Raw genomic sequence first — 19,062 nt, 5'->3', positions numbered from 1 at the left:
GGGTGTGGCCATGATGCGGCCGATGCGATGACACTTGGGTGAAAAATCACAAAGGGAATGCATGCATGACAGTTATTCAAATATTAACAAACCATGTTCTGTAACGATGGACTCAAGCTGACCTATGTTTTCATGGAAAAATACTCTCCCCTGAATAGCTATTAATCAAAATTGCTATTTTCCCCAGAATGGTAAAACAAGGCTCTCTTAGTCAGTCGTACCTGCTATATTGAATACCTACAGGGAGTTCATTTTCCCCCTCATACATATTTCAGGAAGTTATTTTTTAAATCTTATTTTTAAACACATATTAGTACTTCTAATTTGTAGAGACATATTCCATACTTTCACATATGTATAGAATAGCTCTGTCCAAAATATGAGATCAACAAATGTAACTTTAAATTTTCTAGGAGCTACATTAAAAAAGTAAAAAGAAACAGATAAAGTCAATTTTAATTATATATTTTATTTAACCCAATATATCCAAAATATAATAATTTTAACATGTAATCAAATACAAATGATTGACCTATTTTATCGTTAAATTATAAATGACTTAGTATATTTATCATATACATCTAATGACAATTTTTGTACTATGTCTTCGGAATCTGGTGAGTATTCTACTCTTACAGCACATCCAATCAGATAAGCTATAATCAAGAGCTCAGGAGCTGCATGTGGTTAGCGGTTACCAGATTGAACAGCACAGACAGAGACCATGTGAATATTGTACAATGCCCCATCTTCTTGGACTTAGATGAAAGGAATTTTGAAAGTTGATGGATCCTTTCTTGGCATTTGGTTACTTTCAGTGCTTTAGAAAAAGGAAGGATATATATACACACAGATTCACAAACACACTCTATTTTTTTTTCTAAGTAATCTCACTTACCTAAAGGTTCTCTCAATATCTTTAGTCATTTGTAATAGTTCTGAGGATGAGCCTGTAAAGGGCCAACAGAAATAACTCCTGAAGCCCATGAAGACTGCTTGGGTGGAGGGAAGTACAGTTAGTCCCTCTCTTCCCAAAAAGGAAGAAAACATAAAACAACTGTAAAAGGCAAAAGTCATCAACCGGCACTGGCCAGAGCACCATCTGGGAGGCCTGAACTAGGAGGCGCTCAAGCAGCAGCCGCTAGAGGCCACGTTATTCCTGAGTTTTGCCATTTCCTAGGCAAGCTGGACTTCCTCACCAGCTCTGCTCCTTCTGAAGTGGCAAATACTAAATCTAGCTTCTGGCACTTCCTGCTGCCCCATCTCCCTGCCCATCTCTGATCTCTGGGCCAGCGAGCCCCGGGGGTGGGCTGCAGGGAGGTCGACAGAAGCCCACTGCAGGTGGCCCTGAGGCGAGACATCATAATCAGGCTTTTATAAAGGAGAGAAAGAACAAGGTGCTCAGAAGAGAGAAGAGGACAAATATTAAATATGCTGGCTGTATCAGCGCCAAGAGTATTTTTAAAGTTCCCATTCCTTGTTGAGGTATTTTTTCCATAAAACTCAGAAAGACAAAATTGAAAACTAAAGGAAGCTGGAGATCCAAAGAGTCATCTACTGCGGAGCTCCCACAGACGTCCTCATCGTTCTACTCACCTGTTCCAAACTCCACTGCTTCTTTCCCTGCAATGACATAGCCCCTAACCCGCGAGCCTCTTTGGGTTCCCTTGCTCTGCTTGCATCGCCCATGCAATGAGGGCTGCCACCTTCACCTCTGGTTGATATCAATGGTGAGCCTCTCTTGTGGGGGGACACTTTGCAGAGTGGGCTTTGAAACGGCCCACAACGAGCAAGGCTGGTCTGATTCGTGAAGTCCAGCTGAACAGAAGGGTTCTGGACAGACTGACCAGCTGTGAAGCCTGGCCTACTCTGAGCCTCTGTTTTCTTAACACAGGAATTATACTTGAACCTACTGTGTTCGGTGGTGAGGACTGAACGAGGAAATCACGTAAAGGGTCTGTCACTGTGTCTGGCCGCACATTAAACTTGAGACATTTCTTCATCACAACCACTTGTAAAAGAGGTTAAGTCACTTTTGTAGGATCTCATATCAAATGGAAAAGAAATCAGGTCCAAGCCCTGATTTCAATAATCCAGCCTGCTTTTGGCGTGTGTGTGTGTGTGTGTGTGTGTGTGTGTGTGTGTGTGAGAGAGAGAGAGAGAGAGAGAGAGAGAGAGAGAGAGAGAGAGAGAGAGAGAGAGAGAGAGAGGGAGAGCGGGAGAGAAAGACTCTCTCTCTATGCTCAGTACCTGTCTGCAAGTAAAAATGTCTGGTAGACTGTTAGAGAGACCAGGTTTTGAAGTTCACCTCTAATAACTGGCAGCTCGGCAATCTTGGAGAAGTTACCGAACCTCTCTGAGTGTGCTTTCTCATCTGGAAAATGGGCTGGATAATAAGAGGACATACCTCACAGGGTTGGTGGGAGGATGAAATAACATAAAGTGCTTAGCAGGTACCAAACAGATGCTCAATAAACCAAGGCTATTACACACTGTGCTCAGAACTGGGGTTGTCTATTCTAAACTTGGTTGAAGCCCCAGAGGGGCAAAACGCCTTACGGTTGGATGCCCAAAGTTTTCCACAAAACACAGTTTCTTTCCAAAGAGATACATTTTTTTAAAAATGTTGTAACATGTATATACTTGAGGAAAATATCAAATGGCAGAGAACATAAGGAGTGAGCCTTGGATATAAAACTACCAATAAGTTTAGTCCATTTGTAAGCCTGGTCTTCACTGAACGGAACACATAACCATGCTAGTCAATGCTGAAGATAATGATGGAGAGTCTTTCTGGAAGAAGGTTCAGTCTCTCTTGCTCTGTCCATGGTTCTGAATGGGTGGCTCACTAATTGAAATTTCACTAATTGAAAAAACAAATAAGGGTATTGAGTACATCTTCAGTCCTCCACTTGCTTCAGCTCTCCCATTCACAGGCTAAGCTGTTCTCAAGTCTATTCAGATGGGAACTACATTACGTAAGAGTCAATAATCTTTATGGTAACTCTGCAGTGAAAATGTCATTTGTTGTAATGAACACTGATCATAAGTTAAGCCCCTAGCTACTCTCTCTGTTATTTTTCATTACACTGTTCCTTGCTCTGTTATATTTCAGGAGTACTGAGGGAATTCATCCAACCATGTTCGCTAGTCAGCTCTTCGTTACTCAGATTAGATTCTGCTAAGATGCAACGGAGCAATTTGCAAACACACTGATTCTTAAGGAAATGCATCAGATGCTGGTTATACGTTCTCCTCTGCCAATGCCAGTGGGCACCCCCTCTTCTCTCTGGTTATTTGTCCCCTTAATTTGCTATTTTTCTCTCTATCTATCTTCCATTCAACTCACAGTATGGTTCTCCAGGCCCAAATCCGAGAGAGCATTAACAACGTGTCTCTAGATACTTTTTCCTTTAGTAATGACGCTTTGCTCAATTCCACACCCAGAATAATGTTTCCAAAATCATCATCACCTCACGCAGCTCTCACTTGCAAACACTGCCGTGCTTACATTACAGTCATTCCCCCCTCCGGCTGCTTTAAACGGCACTAATTCCAAAAGGCACACCAGCGAGGGAAAGCTGGAATGTTGCCATTTTTTAAAACCCAATATGAAAAATTCATTTTGCATGTTGTATATTAAGCTTGAGAGTGGAATTTCCATATGCCTCTGTGCTCAGTGCTCTTGGAATTGCTTGTAAGTAGGTTGTGAGCCCTCAGAGAGACTATGCCACTGCCACACCGCAGAGGTCACCAAAGGCTTGGAGACAGCCTGGGTTGAACTCTTGGCCATGAACACTTGGAGGCTTTACCACTCTTACTGGGTATGAGGCTTCAGCCCATCTCCATCTGTCACTGGGCATCGCCACTTTTCATCAGGCCATTAGCTTTGATCCTGTCTGCCATGGTGCCAGAGAATAATTTAAAATATTAAGGATAAGAAAATAGAACCTGCAGGCACCAAAGATCTGGGCTCACCACCCTGGGTATCTTTTTAGACCAGACTTGGCTGGGAATACTCCCTTTTCAGGGAAATCTAGCTCAATGAACTGAAATGTATTCAGATAGGCAAGCTGCAGTAATGCCATGTTCTCTGTTACTGTAGTTTTCTCCTGATACACATCAGAGAAAAGCTGAGAAGAAATTTTTATTAAAATGTCTACAGCTTCTTAAAAGCAACATTAAAAATTTTTTTTTCCAGACATGACACAGTGCTTCTGGTGAGTACAGAAGACTATCTATTGATGGATGTGAAGATCATGTGTATGGTAAACACACAGGAAACGAGTCCAGATCAGGTCATATTCCTTGGGAATTTCATACTTGTGGGAAAGGTGGGCACAGAATCAAGGCCAGAAGAAAGAGCCCAGAATACAGGCAAGGAGGATGATTCCTTTAATGTTAAGATGAACTGTACGCAGCCTAACATTATGAACAAGAAAGACAGAACTGGCAAACCACATTCTCCTGTACTTAAGGGAAATAATCATGCTGGGTAGGTAATTAACCAAAATCACAATTTCAAATTAAGAGTAGCACATGAAAACAGTAAAAAAGCAAAAAGCAACAGAAAATTTTAGTAGATATTAAATCAAGAAATTTGACAAGATTAATTATACACACCAGAAGCCAAAAAGAGAGCTCCTTCGGAATGGAACAATAGACTTACCCTATATTCAAGAGGAATCACTCAGGAATATATCACCGTATAGAACCACAGAAGTGAGCATCCTTAATCTGTTTGAACCTCAGTTTACTCATATTTAAAATGGGCATTCTCTCTGCCACCTAATATAGTGGTCATGAGGATGAAATGTCAGGTACTCAGCACCTGAAAACGATTCTCCTTGAACACAAGGTTCACAACTGTTACCAAAATACTCCACTCAAAGCACATTTGTCTACTATGAAGTACTAAGAAATTAAAAGTGAATGGAAAGATATAGATGGAAGGATGTTTAAATAAAAATATCATTTGAGATAACACTCATGTAGTTAAAAATGTTCTAGGCATTCTGCCAGCAAGTAAGTATCTACTTTTCTTTGTAACAGAGTACGTCATGTTTTCACTTCACAGTCTTGTCAATTTGTTACGTTACAGTTATGAGTCTTCATGAGTGTAAAAGCTGATAGTGACTTAGTTCACTGTCAATAACTCCTCCGTGACAGCAACATGAATATAGTCATGCTCCGAGTAATGATATTTCGGTCAACGACAGACCGCCTAGATGATGGTGGGCCCATAAGATTAGTACACCATATGGCCGAAGTGTTTAGTAGCTATACCATCTAGGTTTGTGTAAGTAAACTCTCACAACAACGAAATCGCCTAATGATGCATTTCTCAGAATGTGTCCCTGTCGTTAAGTGACGCGTGACTGTAACTACTGTCACCAAGAATGAATCAATCTAGGCATGCAGCAAGTTCCGTGACATTTTTTTGGTTGAAGGTTCAATCTCATCCCAGAGGCATTCATATTAAAAAACAACAACAATAAAGATAGGGAGCTGACCTACTGCCTGCTTCCATCAGTACATGTTATTTTGGCTGGGTACCCCAAGGAAGTATCCTGTGTGTTTCTCTCCTTCAACCAGACATGGCAGGCCAGCCCTTTGCCCCAAGGTACAGCAAATCAACGCTGAAAGATGGCTGACTCCAGACATATGGACACATGAACATCTGTACATGTGCAGAATACGGACATTTCTTAGCTAGAATTATAGAGAAAAAAGAACTTTGGCAGTAATCCAAACTATATCTTTCTTCATTTTTAACTTATAAATTTCAATTTTTTCAAAGAAATAGAAATATATTACAACCTATTTAGAAATTCAGAAGAGGGTTAAAAAAGAAAACTGCCAGAAGTCTCCTAGTTCAACATAATTTCTATTAGTATTTTGGCAAATTTCTTTCAGGTTTAAATCTGAAGCATTTTTTTAAACAGTAATAATCAGTTTATAATTTTATAGCTAGGTTTATAATTTACAAAAGTCATAGCATCAGTATCTACCACATAATCATCATCACAATTATCGACAGGCTACCTGTGAATTCATACTGCATTTCATAATTAATGCAAATATTTCTTTGTTTGGGGACAGACTGCTTCCAACATTCTTCTTTGACAGAAAAGCCACTTTAGCTGTGTGGTTTGGGACGAGTCATTTAACCTATCTAAGCTTCAGTTTCATTGAAAAAAACAAGGACAAATGATACTAATCAGCATCATTAGACATTTGTGGGAGCTAAAAGAGATAATACATTTAAATTAATATCTCGCAAAAATGTAGGCCTCTGTTTTTGTAAAGAGGGGATAACACAAGAAATCATTTTTCACTGGATTGTCTTAAAATGAAGCATATTTCTATATAAGCCAGAAACATATGAGGAAGGAAGGGAAGACGTAGTCTTTCATTTACGAAGGAGAGGCCTTTGGGAACTGACAGCCAGTGGGGAGACTTACCTCGCCTCTATGGTGAAGGGACTAGGTGTGCCCCAGCAGGTACCAGGGGAGGTCAGGCCCACTTCCACTATGGAAGTAGGGGAGTTAAAGGCATGCTCACAAAGATGCTACAACATGGTCTCAAAAAGTACGAGCATCTTTTAAATACGCCTACTTAACAAAGTAACAATTTAAGACAACAAGGATAATAAAAGCAACATAACAACTCGTGTATAACACAGTGGATCTCAATCAGGCACCATTTTCCCCTCTGTCACGGGCCATTCGGCAAGGTCTAGAAATAACGTTGGTTGTCATACCTGGGGAGGGGCTACGGGCATCTAATAGTTAGAGGCCAAGGATGCTGCTAAACATCCTAGAGTGCACAGGATAGTCTCCAACAAGGACTTATCTAGCCCCAAAGGTCAATAGTGTTGAGTTTGAAAAATTCTGTTGTAAACAAAACTTACAAGTAAAATTAAACCTGAAGTCCGTATTGGATGTTAAAGCCAGAGAGAAATGGGTCTGTTTCCCTCATCCTGTCTAAGCCCCCACCAACGTAACATCTCCCCCAAGTGATGTCTCACGGAGGTGTTCTGTGAGATGACTCCATGTATACTGAAGCACACTTTACATTCTAATTACTACGTGTGTATTTCTATTAACTGCAAGTGATGTCAATTTACCATCTAGAATACTGCTACACAGTTTCTCTTAAAAATAAATTTAAGCATGTGAGTTGATTTAAGGGAAAATATTAAACCTTATAACAAGGTAAGTGCTACTGGATATAGCAAAATCATTCTCCTAACTTTCTGTACTTATTTTTTGTAAATATACCATTCACATGTAGCCATTTAAATTCAATAAAAGGCTGGTACATGAGGTTAGCATTCTCCAAGTTACAAAACGAAAAGCACAGATCCTCTATTTCTAAGGTTTCTTTTTCTCTGAAGGGAACTGTGCTTGTGGTAATATTCAAGGATTGCAGGACCACAGCATAGGGCAGCATTCCAAAGGTGGCCACTGATCAGGACCTCATCTTAAGCAACAGATAGGTTTCCGAAGTGCTCAGGGAAAACATTTCTTAGCTGGGAAGAAGACTGCTCTGGATGTCTGGATTTCTTGAAAAAGGTTGTTTATACACCAGGGCTAGAGAGGGTTGCCATACACACACAGGTGTAACCTGCACGAGAATTAGCACTCAAGTGGCACAGATGTGAAAAGAAAGAGTTCAGTGGCAGAGTTTGAGGGGAGAAAAGCTCATCAAACTCAGCTCCCTCAGATTTAGACTTAGATGTGAATGACCTTGTGAATGACCACTTCTCAGGCTTGAAGTTAAGGATCCTTGAGGATCATCTGGAAGAAATACTAACTACTCAAGAACGTCTGTGAAGGAGCATGGAGAGCTGCAGATTTGAGGGCTCAAGGCTCCTGCATGAGAAGACCCACAGCACTGGCCAGGCAATTTTGTCCATCTACAGATATGACTCAGAAATCTCAGTTTCTAGGTATGAAATTAAGAGAGAACTGCAAATTGGACTACAATTCGAGCTAAAAAAAAAACCCTGCGAAAATTAACACTCTATGTAAGGCAAAGTTGAAAGACAGTACATTCCAACTGAATCTCATATAATCCTTCTTCAATTGCTAGTGATTGAAGGAAATAGAATTCAGTGGATATTAACACATCAATGTCAAAGGAGACTTAGAAAGTTGGAAAATGGACAGGGATTTTGAGGTGCTTCATCTTAAGCCCTTCATTCTAGGCATAATTTTATTAAGAAGCTGAGTGATCATGCCAGGAATACACCGTGGACAGAGTTTCTGCTTCAACCACTCCCCCCACCTCTAGCTCAGGGTACTAAGTCCGTGTAGGAGGCCACGTTTGAGCTTTTTCTTTTTTTTTTTTTTACATTTTAAGTAGGTACAGTTTATTTTGAGTCAATTATCCCTGCAATAACCTGTTCAAAAGATACATATAAAAGCTTCTCACTTTCTTATCATTACACATTTTTTTATTTTCTATGTTCCTGAGGTTATTTGCATCCACTGCATCAGTATGCCAGGAACAGAATATAATGGTATATATACCACTGGTAACTATTCCTAACACGGTGTTCAATGACATCATGCGGGCAGTTTTAAAATGGCCATGGTAGAGGGTTTACACCAGGGAAACTGGAAAACGCTACAAATCATGGGTTGATATATGGTATTGTTGCATATCCAGACTTAAGAAAGTGATCAAGGATATGTTACTAAAGCAGATCAAACTTAAAAGTACATGCTATATGTGCGCACTGCATTGTGTACAGCACAAAAAACATTCAGGAAATATTCCCGTGTTCAAATATACGCATGTGGAGGCATGAACAGCGCCAAGAGAATTATTGATGCAACAGCTGGTGGAGAGACTCAGCAGTGAAGAGCTGAAGGTGACATACCACGGTGATGTCCATGACTTCCAGTTGGCCTGCTCCCTTCCTTCCACCTCTGTGGGCTGCCCACGGCTCCGCACCCATTGGAAATCTTGTCCCTCCACTTCAGAGCCCAGCTGTAGTCATCTTGACTATTTCTGCCCATGATCATCGTTCTTTCCTTTGAACTCCAACTCTCCAGTTTGTTGGGTGGTCCTCAACCTTCTTCTGTCTACCCCACCACACCTGGGGATATAATACCCCTCCATCACTTACACTGGCAGGCTCCTGTGACCCTGGGAGAGGGAAGGCCCCTGCATAGTTTGGAAAAGCTCCCTCCCACCACACTGCCATACTCCCCTTATGCCACCGATATGATTCAGAGGATCTTTTACTTCAGTGTCCTGAAATACTGGGTCTCTCTGTTGGTACATACTCCTCAGTTAGATGGGGATCCTCAAGGCAAAGACAGTATCTTATAAATCTCTGTCCGCACAGCCTGGTCCCGTACACACAAAGTATACTTAACAGACAATTGCTCATGCGCTGATTGATTAAAAGAGGCTCTGACTTACTCCCTTCACAGGTTCGTAAGAAGAAATATACCACGAAACTGAAGGATACAGCTGGCTTCCTAATTAATATTAGTCACTTGGCAGTTCTTAATTAAGAACTCTAAAATGAAGACCCACCTTTCTACCATGCCAAGTACGTATCACCTTCATTAGTATTTAAGAGATGCAACCACAACTTCATTTTTATGCTCTTTTCTCAGCCCTGCCAGATGGGAACATTAGTTGCATAATATTTATTAATATAATAAACAAAGATAAGCGCAGGAGCTTGGGGAAATTCAGGCAGAATTAGTCACTCGTACTCCTTCAGTACAAGCTTTAGACGTAAGTTGAAGGAACGGTCCTGCTTCTAAGGGAAAGAGGACGATGCTCAATGCAGGCAGCAGATTCTTTCCCCCAGTCATCACCTATGAAGAGGTTCTGTCCCCACGGGTCCAGTGTGTCCCCACCAGGCCTGTCCCCCGCCTACTCTCATGATGCCCTGAGATGAAATATGCAAGGCTTGCCTGTCCAAGTGTCATGTCCTCTTGACATGGGTGCGGAATTTTTAAACTGGAAAAGATCTCAAACGAGAAAAGTTACTGTCCCTTTCAAGACGGTCACATAGCCATTGGGAGTAGCAAGGCAGAGTTCCGTGAGAGCAGAGTCCCCAGTGTGTTCCGATTGGGAAGCACGTGGTCCTCTTCTAGCTCCGCGTATGAGCACCAGTGATAAACTGGTGAGTGCTCCCTTCTTCAAGGCCCTGAAATCGGCATCACCGTGTGACCCACATCCATGGGCTGGTCTAAGAGTGGCAGCTTTCACTCTCAAGAGTGTCCTCTTTTGGCCAGTAAATTACTGAGGCACCTTACTTATCGGGTAATGAGAAAGTAGAAGAAAATCAAGAAGGGGTGGGTGAATGCTATCAACAAGTTATACACACTCCCTCCTCCTGAGGGCCCATCATAGCTCTGAGGAGTGGGAGCAGGAGCTTGCCTTTGAAGTCAAAAGGGATGTGAAACCCAGTTCTGCTCCTCACAGGCCGGGTGACCTTGGGGAAGGGGCTCAGACTCAAGCTTTCTGATCTGCGAAAAGAGAATAAAAACATTACATCGTGGGGTTGTTGTGAATGTTAGACAATGTGTGCAAAGCACCTGGACATAGATGACAAGCAGTGGGTTTTCAATAAATCCTTTTCCTCGTAACACTACAATTCTAAGAAATGACCCATGAGGCCCACACGTGCTCCCACGTGGCGAGACTGGCCTGTCTCGATGCACGGGGGACGATGGAGCGGCGGGTTAAATGCAGAGATTCTGGAGTCAGAAGGAACAGTCTGAATCCCAGCTCTGCCACTTCCTAGCTATGTGCTTTTGGGCAAATTACTGATGCTTCAGTTGCCACATGTGGAAAATAGGGATGAAAACCACAGTACCCTTGCCTCATGGGTGGCAATGCTCCCTTGCAGAATTGCTGGAAATCTGCTGGGGTGTCTGTGGTTGTCCCAATGATTGGGGGCTCTAAGGGCATTTACTGGATGAAAGTTTGGGATGCCATGTCTTTGGATATGCAGGCCAGGCCTGCAACATTACGAGTGGTTTTCCCGGATACAGGACCTCTCAGTGTCCACTGAACATTTATGTAGATGGAAACTCTAGAACCTAAACCTGCTTTAAGTATGAACACAAAGTATTTTCTGTCCAGTATCAATGTGTACTGGATATTCCAGCAATGCAATTTTTGTGCAAATTGCACTGGGTGGGACTCCCCGAGGTGGGAGTGTAGTTTTTTCTGTTTCTGGAGCTTCACTAAGAACTGTTCCCCATTTTGGCAAATCGCATCACTGACATCGAGACCACTTACAGCATCTGAGCAGCTACCACCTCTGCTCTCTGTCAGTCTGCAGTGAGCGCTGTCAAATTCCCAGAGAGGACTTCCACGCCCAGATGCACACACCTGACCACTCCTCCCCATCCTCTGGTGTAGCCAGGAGCAAGTGTTTATAGACCGAACGCACTCACTAACAGACTGTATTCCTTTTATTTCTCTCTATGTTATAGTTGGGGAATTACAATGACTTTTTAAAAACAATTACACGTGGAGCAGGTTATGTCACCTACGAAACCTATTTCAGGATTGTAGTGGCAGGACAAAAATATGGGTTACACAGAGGATCTGAGAGGTTTGAGAAACAGTGCCCTTTCTCACAGGGTTGCCGAGAAGATTAAACGAGGTAACCGAAATCAAAGCGATGAACACAGAGCCTGGCATGCAATAATTGCTCAAGAAACACTAGTTACTATTAATACCATTAATATTACCAGTAACGCCCTTTTCCACCTAACCGCGAGTATAAAAAGAAATTCACTTTCTGCTTCTCCCAATACTCCATCGAAAAGTGAGATCGGCAACAGTGAAGGGCATTCTTCTCTGCATCAGGGGGAGACTAACAATGTATGGCAAGACGCCCAGAAGGGAGAGAGATTTTTCCCAATAGCTCTGACACTCACAGAGGGTACTTCATTAGCCTGTCTATTACAGACCACTTAGGACACATATTTATTGACAGCAATCTGCCAATTGATTAAACATCTCAATATATGAAGCTGACTCTAGATTAATTAGCAGTTTGGAGAACACAATCCTAGAAGTTAGGATGGATGGTTCTGGAAATCCTTCCAACACTTCCATTTGGCTTTAACTTTCTGTAAAATAGCAACAAATTATAAAATCAAGGAGTAATAAGCTTTCTTCATATCAGAACACATCATGTACACACATGTATTAGCACACTTACATGCTCACATTTCACAGTAGATTCGATTTACATTATAATCAATTTATGTTTTGAACACAATACTTAATTTTTTTGAATATATAAACCTTAAAGACTTCACTGAACACATAATTTAACTTCCTCTAAATGAGCTCAGCTTCAATTTTCACTTAGTAGTTAGAATCAACTGATTGCAAAAAGTTTTCCATTTTTTACTCTATGCTATACAAAATTTTTGTGCATTTAAGAAACAGCCACATGAGACAAGGACAAAAGGCATTTGTTTCTTGATACCGTGTATTTGTCCTTAACCACAAATATGACTAATCATTTTACACGACACAGGATTTTTCACTTTGGAGTTGTTTTATAAAAAATGTGAACTTTTAGAGGAAAAAACAAAGGGGCGGGGTATCCTCCAGTTAGCTCTAAAGGACAGCCCTGAGAAGTTTGGTTTATCACTAAGTTTTCGTCTTCTCTCTTTTTTTTTTTTTTGAGGAAGATTAGCCCCGAGCTAACAACTGCCATAAATCCTCCTCCTTTTGCTGTGGAAGACTGGCCCTGAGTTGACAGCCGTGCCCATCTTCGTCTGCTTTATATGTGGGACGCCTACCACAGCATGGCTTGTCGAGTGGTGCCATGTCCAATGCTATTTTTTGACATTCATCTTGCCAGAAATGTAAAAAAAAAAAAGTTTTTGGCTGGGTTTTCTTCCCCATTTTGGTAACAAAATCACTGGATTAAACCTTAAAATCACTAGTTTTTATCTATTAAAATAAAAAGGCATAGATTTAAAAAATTTAGGATGATCTAAACTCACTTTGTTTAAATGTCTTATTTTACAGATGAGAAATTGGGGCTCGGCTGGGGTAAGTGAGTTGGCCAAGGTGGCAGAGGTGGCTGGTGCCAGAAATATGCTCCGAACCTACTGGGAGCCTCGGTCCAGGCTCTTTTCAGATTGACAGCATCACTCTGCCCAGAGTCACTCAGAAGGTCTCCAACAGAGTTGATGGAACACAGAGACGTCCACCTATGAGACTGCTGATGTACGCGGTTTTCCAATCTTTGAAAACAAGGAAGTGCAATGTTGTAATTCTTGTGTCCATTCAAAACAGATATGAGCCCATCTGGTAATACAGCTCTTGGGCTGTAGTATTAATTTGGCTCCTCTGTGCTCTGCCTCTGTTGAATGCTACAGAGCTGCTGCAAGGCACAGTTGGAACTGAACCCCTGGGCTGGGGGGTATGTTTTGTTCCCCACAATGGGTATAGCTTCTGGCACTCTCGAACTCTCAGCAAGTTTTTGTGAACCAGCTAGCGAGTGAAGGAGGGTGTGAATAAGCGAACGTGGAAACTCATGAACAAATCCAGGTGTTCATGCTGTTGGCTTGGCCACCCACCCACCTCACCCCTCCCAACAGAGCCAAACTGCCAATCTCTACCTGTGCCAGGTGGATCTCTGCTATGGCACGGCCGCCCTTGAGCAAACTAGGACAGACTGAAGGCTCTGAGTCTCTTTAAACAGAGGGCTTTCCTCCCTGGCTCATGAGAAGGAGAATTGAGGTGAGTGAATTGCTGCATGGCAAGAATTAAAATTATCAAGAAAAAGTTGGAGGAGGCAAAGAGAAATGAGATTTAATAAATATGATTCCCTTAAACTTCCCTTTCATCTTATCTTGCATTTGTACCTTGGAAGCAAGAAAAAAATATCAGGAAATTCAACCCAAAGCATAATTGGAGAAAAATTTCAAGGACTTTAAAATAACCCGTCATAACAGAACTGTGTCCTCAACTACACCCTGTTCTGCCATGGAACAATGCAATTTATTTTTATGCACCTGTCTTTGTCTATGTGTAAATTTTCCCTGAGAAATGAGGCTGTGCTAAGAGCAGTTCATGAGTGGGGACTCACTGTGCTGCTGCATTTCCAAGTAAAATCTAAAGGGAAGTTTATGTTTCTGCAAGACAGTCTGTCTGATGATTATCTGAGATGCAACAGTTAGACAAAATTTATTTCTTATATTATTTTATATTAGCCACCTAATTTAATAACAAATTATGAATTCCTAAACTTTCCTTGAGAAAAAAGCCTATTTAAAAAATCCATGGCATCTCAAAAGAAAAGTAGGTGCCTTTTGTTTACTTATTCCTTAAAGATTATTCTAGAAGGTATGCTGGAACATTGCCTGTATCATATCATAAGCCCTGCTAAAGAAAGCCAGCTTATTCACATACCTCTAGGAAATGAGAGGAACTTTCCTTGTTCTTCTTTTCTCTACTTTTCTGCTTTCCCCACTAATACTTTATCCCCTTCCTACTTTTTGACAATCTCCCAGTGGCTTATCACCCCTTCCAATGATCAAGGGTCTAGTGGCCTCCTTCTTGTTTGCCCCCAATGAGAGCCAGTGACAGAATCCACATTCTTGCGTCACACGGCCTCCATGAAGGACCCACCTGCCTTCGTCTCTACACCTCATTAATGTAACTGTTGATGGGAAAGAATTAAATGATACCCAAAGCCACTTTTAGCAGAGGCTGACTTCCAAACCATCCCTCTGTGAGCTGGGCAGCTTTGTTCACAACATGACCCCACACTACAGGTGCATTTCATGATTCTTTCTCCAGCGGTCATGATCCATTTAAATGAAAATAATTCTTCCCAGTGGAACCTGCTAGAAAGATTTCACAAACCTGGGACACAGTGTGAAGTCAAATTGGATAATCAAACTTGGACATTCTGAGAACACCTCCCCAAATGTCACCTCAAGTTTAATCAATGCCAATTTTTTGCTTTGCATTGAAATATCCAAACTCAAACCTCTCTTTACCAAAAAGTAACAATAAATTAACCACTTCTTCCATCCCTTTCCTCACAATCACGGGTTGAGTAGTTTTAACTTAGCTCATAGTTAACTCAATCAAAATTTCCTGGCATAATCTGCATTGCTTTCAGTTGTTCCAAAGAAAAAATTCCTTTCATATTTTACGTTTTTTCATTTCTACCACCACCAACAAACATCAACAGATTTGGGTTTAAGGGCGCCAAAGGTTCCAATCACAATTAGCATCCAACTGTCTGCCAGCAAACCATTTCCGACAATTAATTCGCCGTCACAGAGAAAACTGTCATGTTCCATGATAGAGGATCAGAAGACAAGCTTTTGCATGAGAGCGGCAATGCCATCATCGGCGGGGGACAGTACAGAGCGTGTCTCCAGGGGGAAGAATTCAGAGCACTGAGATGATTTAAGCCACAAACAAGCCCAGGGTGCAGCGGTGCTGGGTCCCGCTAGCACAGCAGGGAGCACGGTCACTCTTCAGAGAGTGCCCTTGCCCAGTGGCGCCCACCATAAGGCCCTCCACTACGTGATTCCATGAGCCTCACAATAAGAGGAAACAAAGGGGGGTGATTTTTTTTTTTTTTTTTTACCATGAATAAATAGCTCTACCAAAGGAGAATTTCTGGAACATCTTCAAACTCCAATGGATCCACCATTACTTAACAACAGCTCCCTAATTGTAGGTTTGCCATTTTCATTTAAAAGTGAAAATAGTCATTTAATAATTATGCATACAAGCCAGAAAAGAAAAAGAGAAACTCACCTGGCGGTGCAATTCAGAATCCCATAGCCCTTTGTCTATACTGCTGGTATAATACCACCGTATTATTTCACTGAGTTACATTTATGGTGGGCCTGGGACTCCTCCTTGACCCTACTTCTGCACCCCTAAAGGATGTGTGCTTCCTGTTTCTCTTCTAATACCCCCACCCCTAGTGCAGACAGGCAGCACAGAGTGGGCACCCTGGAAAGGTACATTCCATCCATTTTCAAGCTTGGATTGGTTTCAGCCAAAAGAAGGGGGGAGGGGGGAGCCTGAACTGACACCCATGGAAATGTGACAGGGTGCATGCTTCTGGAAGCTGTCCAGAGAAGCACTGGGGCTAATCTAATTAGCTGCTGCCTTGACTGACAAGCTCTTCTGCATTCTTCCTCAGCATGGGTCCTACCCCAAAACGGGTGAGAGGGAAATTATTCAATGCTTATGTCTGTTACACTACTATTACACATCAAGACTTGAGTTGATATTACTTTTGCTTCTCTAGATGATGTAAGAAAGAACTCAGGATTTTCTTTCAAAACATTTTCCTTTTGTCTCCCCTACTACACAACAAAAGCAACGAAATAAAGCCCCTACCAACAATAAACAATACACCAGATTTAGAATTCTAGGTAAACTGTGGAAAACAAATTGCTTTCTGAAACTGTATGAATCAACTATTGAAAGAGCAAAGTCTTTTCAAACACTTTGATCCTCACTGCTCATTCTTCTCTTTTAAGTGGAGGGAATCTATACTTCCTTGGTTTATTACTAATAAGTTGGACATATCTTAAAAAACCTGGAAGGTCTTTTAAAAATAACTGCCTAATCGGCCCAGTGGTGTAGTGGTTAAGTTCACGTGCTCTGCTTTGGCAGCCCAGGGTTCACAAGTTTGGGTCCCGGGTGCAGACCTATACATCACTCATCAAGCCATGCTGTGCGGTCATCCCACAGACAAAATAGGGGAGGATTGGCACAGATGTTAGCTCAGGGCCAATCTTCCTCACACACACACAAAACCCCCAAAAACCAAGTGCCTATTTAGGATTCAAAGGTATCCACCACTGTGTGAGGAAAGATTAAAGCAAGCGAACTGCCCTGTCATCAGCGTCATATTTACAACCACACCTCAAAACTGATGCTCAATGAATTCTTTCCCTGGCAAACTGCTTGGTTCCATTAACTCTTCTGTAATAACCCTGAAGACAAATATAAATGCAGAAGCTCTTCTGTTTTTGAAATTAAAACACTTGAATCTTCCTAGATACAAATAAAGCTATGTGTCAGAGCAAAAACTTGTCATCTGTGCTGGCCACCATCGGATGGTACTACTGGTTGGTTGGAACTATTGGTTCTTTTAGATTGGAGTGTCTTAATCCCAATGCAAAGACATTTTGGACCAGATAATTCCTTGTTGTGGAGGGCATCCTCTGCACCGTAGGATGTTTACCAGCCTCTATCCCTGTTCTCTACCTATTAGATGCTAACAGCAGACCCCCACACCAGATGTGGCCACCAAAATGTCTTCAGACATTGCCAAATATTCCCTGGGGAACAAAACTGCACTGGCTGAGAATCTCTGCTTTAGAATTACAAATAAATGGACTTTTGAACAGCTATGAAGAATATAAGCCGAATGCGAGAAAGGATTCATCTTTACAGATCAATGTAAAGATAAATCAGGGCCACACAGGATATGATGGTCCCTGCCTGGGGGGGAAAAAAGCTTATTTGTGCTTCTTCAGATGACCAAGAAAGAATGGAAATAAAATGCGTATGGTGCTTGCGATCCATACCCACCTGGGGGGAAAAATGAAACAAAACCAACCAGAACTCCCACCCCATGCTAGCTGGGAGTATGCTTTTGTTTTTAGATTCTTTCCTCCTGTCATGGAAGAAAGGTGAGCACTGGCTTGGGGAGGCTGTACCCTGGGGGAATGTTCTGGAAAGCATGTGTCCTAGTGAATGTGCTGAAGAAGTGAGTCACTGTAGGTATTCAAGCAGAGGACAGATGACAATCAGGCCAAGGATGCTGTGGAAGGGACTCTACATGCCACAAGAGTTTGGCCTAACTGACCTCTAACATTCAAATCCAACATTCCATGGGCCTATGAATGCCTTTCAATGCTCAGACTCTTCAGAGCCTCCTTTGAGAAAGCTGTGACAAGCAAAGGGCATTCGCCCTGCCCTGTCAGGGTTAGGATCTCACAACCCTAGAACTCCAAGGGGGTGACGGACGCCAACTGGACACCCATCTTCCCCACCACCCACAGTTTAGCCAAGGTTCCCCACCTGGTTCAGCACTATGTCCAAATGGTTTTCCTCTCCCCACTCCTAATTATCATTAACCCGAAAGACAAATTATAGAAGAATGTGATCTCACACTGATGTTCAATCTGTCTTTCCTAGCATCCTCTATTTATCAGATGGCTTCAATCAAATGAACCATGACTCCTCAGAGTCTGCTAAAGTGTACCCTTCACCACGCAGGGCTGAAGTATGAAAACAGGCAGCCAAGAATTTGCACCAACGTATATTTAAATCCATTTACAGACAAGATCTAGTGCAAGATGGCTATTACTCCTGTTGCTGGAAGGAAACAGAAATTTTCTCTGCTCTTGGCTGGAGAGAGCCCAGGTAAATACAACACTTTCCCAGCAGTTCTGCAGAAGTAAGAGGCCAATGTCTTGTTATTTTAGTTTCAAAGCAAGCCACGGCAATCCAACAGTGGATGTGTAAGCCTTTTTCCCTAAACCATCCAATTGCCTCTTCCAGTATTTCTTCTAACTAGAGCAGAATGTTATAAGTTTACAACTTTTTATATTAAATTTTGAGTGGAATCCTGTATCACCTAACAATGATTTCTTTTAAAGAATATGTAATTTTCACACACAAGTATGTGCATCATTTAAGCCTAATCATTTTGCCTCTGCACCACATGTTCTAGATTTTCTTCTTGTGTCCAGTATATTAAATGCTGCTCAACTCCCACGGAATAAAAATGTGCCGAGACGTGGCTTTCTGTCTGTTTATTACCATGTTGTTGAATTTCACCAAAATTCACAGAATGTGGGATCTGGAAGGGACCTTGTAGATTACCTAGTTTATTTCCTCCATGCGGCTTTCAGGGAAATTGAGCGCATAGTAGTTCCGTGGCTTTCCTGATTCGCTAATGACTAAGCTGAGACTCTGAATTTTAACTCCCTTGCACTTTCCATTTACTATAGCTTATTTTCCACCCAAGAGGCTGAAGCATTTGCCTGATTACTT

The 19,062-nt window shown here is 41.8% G+C and overlaps 1 protein-coding gene across 2 annotated transcripts in view; it reads right to left on the bottom strand.

Annotated features, from left to right (window-relative positions):
• Positions 1-19,062, bottom strand: part of RSU1 (Ras suppressor protein 1) — a 175,952-nt gene that overhangs the window by 13,807 nt on the left and 143,083 nt on the right. The window contains exon 9 of one of the 2 annotated variants that reach the window (XM_005606904.4): positions 8,338-10,502. Within the exon in view, the coding sequence (XP_005606961.1) occupies position 10,502 (1 nt within the window). The 3' untranslated portion in view covers positions 8,338-10,501. 2 annotated transcript variants of the gene reach the window in all.

Source organism: Equus caballus, chromosome 29 (genome assembly GCF_041296265.1).
Source record: "Equus caballus isolate H_3958 breed thoroughbred chromosome 29, TB-T2T, whole genome shotgun sequence".
In the NCBI taxonomy this organism is placed as follows: Eukaryota; Metazoa; Chordata; class Mammalia; order Perissodactyla; family Equidae; genus Equus; species Equus caballus.
The sequence above is the reverse complement of the archived record's forward strand: the minus strand, read 5'-3'. Positions and strand labels throughout refer to the sequence as shown.